The 5,262-nt window shown below is 61.2% G+C and overlaps 1 protein-coding gene across 1 annotated transcript; it reads right to left on the bottom strand.

Moving 5' to 3' along the window:
- Positions 1-6: 6 nt before the first annotated feature.
- LOC146751506 (vesicle-associated membrane protein 1-like) lies at positions 7-4,148 on the bottom strand. The gene is made up of 3 exons (XM_085534396.1): positions 4,098-4,148; positions 2,523-2,649; positions 7-568 (listed from the first exon to the last, which is right to left on the bottom strand). Coding segments are annotated over exons 1-3 (303 nt in total). The 5' UTR covers positions 4,100-4,148; the 3' UTR covers positions 7-394.
- Between the last annotated feature and the right edge of the window lie 1,114 nt (positions 4,149-5,262).

Below are 5,262 nucleotides of genomic sequence, written 5' to 3'. Positions count from 1 at the left end.
CCACTTTGACCCAACCAGGCCCCATTTGGGCCCATTTAGTGCCACTTTGACCCATTTAGGCCCCATTTGGGCCCATTTAGTGCCACTCTGACCCAACCAGGCCCCATTTGGGCCCATTTAGTGCCACTTTGTCCCAACCAGAACCCATTTAGGACCCATTTGGGCCCATTTACTGCCACTTTGGCCCAACCAGGACCCATTTTGGGCCCATTTAGTGCCACTTTGACCCAACCAGGACCCATTAAGGACCCATTTGGGCCCATTTATTGCCACTTTGACCCATTTAGACCCCATTTGGGCCCATTTAGTGCCACTTTGACCCAACCAGGCCCCATTTAGGCCCCATTTGGGCCCATTTACTGCCACTTTGACCCAACCAGGCCCCATTTGGGCCCTATCTGTTCTCACCTTGAGGTTCTTCCACCAATACTTGCGCTTGAGTTTGGCGGCGCTGGTCTCGAACTGGGAAGCTCCGGGCCTGCAGCGCGTCGGCGCGATCGTCCAACTCCGACAACTTCTGGTCACGCTCCAGCACCTTGTCCACGTTCACCCGCATGATGTCCACAACCTGGGGGGGGGGGGGACAGGGGTCAGATGGGGGGGATATGGGGCGTGGGGGGGAAATAAAGGACATATAGAGCAATGGGGGGTTAGCAGGGGGGCTATGGGGCACATGGGGGGAGAGGAAGGATATAGGGAGCAATGGGGGGCAATGGGGGGAAGGCTGGGGGGCTATGGGGCGTGTGGGGGGAGAGGAAGGATATAGGGAGCAATGGGGGGCAATGGGGGGCTATGGGGCGTGTGGGGGGAGAGGAAGGGTATAGGGAGCAATGGGAGGGGGGCAGTGGGTCAGATAGGGGGATATGGGGCTTGGGGGGGGAGGTGAGGGATATAGGGAGCAATGGGGGGCAATGGGGGGCTTAGCTGGGGGGCTATGGGGGGCTATGGGGCATGTGGGGGGAGAGGAAGGATATAGGGAGCAATGGAGGGCAATGGGGGGAAGGCTGGGGGGCTATGGGGCGTGTGGGGGGAGAGGAAGGATATAGGGAGCAATGGGGGGCAGTGGGGGGAAGGCTGGGGGGCTATGGGGCGTGTGGGGGGAGAGGAAGGATATAGGGAGCAATGGGGGGCAATGGGGGGAAGGCTGGGGGGCTATGGGGCGTGTGGGGGGAGAGGAAGGGTATAGGGAGCAATGGAGGGCAATGGGAGGGTCAGCTGGGGGGCTATGGGGCACATGGGGGGAGAGGAAGGGTATAGGGAGCAATGGGGGGCTATGGGGGGCTATGGGCGTGTGGGGGGAGAGGAAGGATATAGGGAGCAATGGGGGGCAATGGGGGGAAGGCTGGGGGGCTATGGGGCATGTGGGGGGAGAGGAAGGATATAGGAGCAATGGGAGGGGGGCAGTGGGTCAGGTAGGGGGATATGGGGCTTGGGGGGGGAGAGGAAGGATATAGGGGGAGCAATGGGGGGCAATGGGGGGTCAGCTGGGGGGATATGGGGGGCTATGGGGCACGTGGGGGGAGAGGAAGGGTATAGGGAGCAATGGGGGGCAATGTGGGTCAGATGGGGGCTATGGGGGGTAATGGAGGGCAATGGAGGGCAATGGGAGGGTCAGCTGGGGGGCTATGGGGGGCTATGGGGGTATATGGGGCACATAGGGGGAGGTGAGGGACATAGGGAGCAATGAGAGGTAATGGGAGGCAATGGGGGACAATAGGGGTCAATGGGGTCAATGCAGGGCAATGGGGGGCTATGGGGGGGAATGGAGGGCAATGGAGGGGTCAGCTGGGGGGATATGGGGCACGTGGGGGGAGGTGAGGGATATAGGGAGCAATGGGGGGCAATGGGGGGTCAGCTGTGGGGCTATGGGGGGCTATGGGGCATGTGGGGGGAGAGGAAGGATATAGGGAGCAATGGGGGGCTAATGGGTGGCAATGGGGGGTAATGGGGAGTAATGGGGACAATGGGGGGGTAATGGGGGGCAATGGAGGGGTCAGCTGGGGGGATATGGGGCACGTGGGGGGAGGTGAGGGATATAGGGAGCAATGGGGGGCAATGGGGGGCTTAGCTGGGGGGCTATGGGGGGCTATGGGGCATGTGGGGGGAGAGGAAGGATATAGGGAGCAATGGGGGGCAATAGAGGGCAATGGGGGGAAGGCTGGGGGCTATGGGGCCACCATACATCTCAAACCACGCCCCCTCCCTCTAAGCCACGCCCCCTCCCCATTCACCCCCATACAGCTCAGACCACGCCCCCTCCTTAAGCCCCGCCCCTTCCCCATTCACCCCCATACATATCAGACCACGCCCCCTCCCATAAGCCCCGCCCCCTACCCCTAAGCACCGCCCACTTCATATTCACTCCCATACAGCTCAGGCACGCCCCCTCCCATAAGCCCCGCCCACTCACCCATAAGCCCCGCCCTCTCCCTATTTACCCCCATATATCTCAGACCACGCCCCCTCCATCCAAGCCCCGCCCCTTCCCCTAAGCCCCGCCCCCTCCCTATATAAGCCCCGACCTCATCCACTTGGGCCTGGGTCTGCTGCAGCCGCCGGTTGCTGGTGAGGTTGGGGGGGGGCGCGGGTGGACCCCCCCCTTCACCACCTCCAGCTGGGGGGGGGGCGGCGGGGGCGGCGGGGGCCGACCTGGATATAGAGATAATAAAGCGGGGGGGGGTCAGAGATCGATAAGCCACCCCTATTTTCCTGCCCCCCCCCTATTTTCCTGCCCCCCCCCCCTTTATTCCATGCCCCCCCCTTTATTATCTCCCCCCCCCCCCTTTTCTGTGCCCCCCCCCTTTATTCCCCCCCCACCCCCGCAGGGATTAAAGGCCGCAAATAGCGATGATCACGTGATCTGGATGGGGGGGGGGGGGGGCGGAGCTTTGTGCCCCCCCCCCTTTATATATTATACATTATATCCCTATAGGAGTGACGACCCCCCTTGCCCCCCCCCGACACTAAACAGTAAATAAATTGGGGGGGGGGGCAGTTTAAATGGACCCCCCCCCCACAAACCATTATTGAGTTTATTGTGGGGGGGGTCCCGTTATATTGAGCCCCCCCCCCCTTGTTAATATGGTGAGGGTCGATGGGGGGGGGGGGTTAATATGGCCGGGATGGGGGGGGGCAGCTTGTATTGAGCCCCCCCCCCACACTTATATTACATAGGCCGCGGTTATAAAGTGGTGTTAAATGGGGGGGGGCAGTTTGAATGGACCCCCCCACCCCCACATTGTTGCTCTATGGGCTGCGTTTATGGGGGGGGGGTCTTAATAAAGGGGGGGGGTCTTAATAAAGTGGGGGGGGGCAGTTTGAATTGAGCCCCCCCCATCGTTGCTATAAGGGCTGCGTTTATTGGGGGGGGGTCTTAATAAGGGGGGGGGCAGTTTGAATTGAGCCCCCCCCCCCATCGTTGCTATATGGGCTGCGTTTATTGCGGGGGGTGTCTTAATAAGGGGGGGGGTCTTAATAAAGTGGGGGGGGGCAGTTTGAATTGAGCCCCCCCCAATCGTTGCTATATGGGCTGCGTTTATGGGGGGGGGGGGGCTTAATAGTGAGGGGGGGGGGTCTTAATAAAGGGGGGGGCAGTTTGAATTGAGGCCCCCCCCCATCGTTGCTATATGGGCTGCGTTTATGGGGGGGGGCCTTAATAAGGGGGGGGGTCTTAATAAAGGGGGGGGCCCTTAATAAAACGGGGGGCTTAATTAAGGGGGGGGGGGGTCTTAATAAAGGGGGGGGGGCAGTTTGAATGGAGCCCCCCCCCCCATCGTTGCTATATGGGCTTCGTTTATGGGGGGGGGGCCTTAATAAAGTGGGGGGGGGTCTTAATAAAAGTGGGGGGGGTCTTGAAGAGGGGGTGTTAATAAAGGGGGGGGGGGCATCGCGATGTATCGACCCCCCCCCCCCCATCCTTAACATCGCATAGGCCTCGTCTATGGGGGAGGGGCTTGGAGGAGCCTTAAGCACGTAGAGATGGGAGGAAATGGGGGGGGGGGGCTGGATTTAAATGGGGGGGGGGGCGTTTTTATTTAGGGGGGGGGGTTTAAGGGGATGGGGGGGGGGGGTCTTATAGGTGGGGGGGGGTCACTCACATCTCGGGCGGCGGCGGCACGAAGAGGGTTTGCAGATGGCAGGGCTGGAAGATGGCGGCCGGGGGGGGGGGGGGGGGGACATCCGGGTACCGAGATGGGGGGGGGGGTTGGGATACGAGGGGGGGGGGCGAGATGGAGGAGCATCCCAACCCCCCCCCCCCCCCTTAATTAATTGATTTAATTAGAGACCGCTAATTAAACAAACGACCCCCCCCCCCCAAATTAAAGAGACAGGATGGGTAAAAGCATAGCATCTTTATTATGGGGGGGGGGTACAGTAATGATGGGGGGGGGGACTGATATAATGGGGGGGGGGACAGAAATGATGGGGGGGGGCATAGAAATGATGGGGGGGGGCACAGAAATGATGGGGGGGGGCATAGAAACGATGGGGGGGGGGCACTGAAATGATGGGAGGGGGCACTGAAATGATGGGGGGGGGCATAGAAACGATGGGGGGGGGCACTGAAATGATGGGGGGGGCACTGAAATGATGGGGGGGGGCAATATACAAAACAATGGGGTGGGAGCCCCCCCCCCCCCCCAGAATGAGAGGCAGGACAGTGTGACCCCCCCCCACCCCACAAATAATAAGGTAGGGGGATAGGAGCCCCCCCCCAAATAGAAAAGGGGGATGGAGCCCCCCCCAAGCTAAAATAGGGGGGTGGGAGCCCCCCCAATGTATAATATGGGGATAGGAGCCCCCTCCCCAAATAGAAGAGGGGGAGAGGAACCCCCCCCACCCCCCCGCTCCCAAAATGAGGGGCAGGATGCTGTGACCCCCCCCCCTCAAATTAAAATAGGGGGATGGGAGGCCCCCCCCCCCCAGATAAAATAGGGGGGTGGGGGACCCCCCAAAATGAGGGGCTGGGATTGGATTGGGGGGGTGGGCACCCATAGGTGGGGGGGGGGGGGGGGGTTGGGGTTGTTTGGGGGGGGGGTCACACATGGGTGGGGGGGGGGCACCTATAGATGGGAGGGGGCTGGGATTGGGGTGGGGGGCACCCATAGGTAGGGGGGGGTACCAATAGATGGGAGGGGGGGCACCCATAGGTGGGGGGTGGGGGGGGCACCTTAGGGTCCAGCCCTTTATGTTAGGGGGGGGGGGGGGACACAGAGCCCATTGGCTCCTATTGATTCTTAGTGTCAGGGTGTTTTGAAGGGG

The sequence above is a fragment of the Coturnix japonica genome, unplaced genomic scaffold (assembly GCF_054131305.1).
Source record: "Coturnix japonica strain WE unplaced genomic scaffold, WE-NBRP24 Scf082, whole genome shotgun sequence".
In the NCBI taxonomy this organism is placed as follows: domain Eukaryota; kingdom Metazoa; phylum Chordata; class Aves; order Galliformes; family Phasianidae; genus Coturnix; species Coturnix japonica.
The sequence above is the reverse complement of the archived record's forward strand: the minus strand, read 5'-3'. Positions and strand labels throughout refer to the sequence as shown.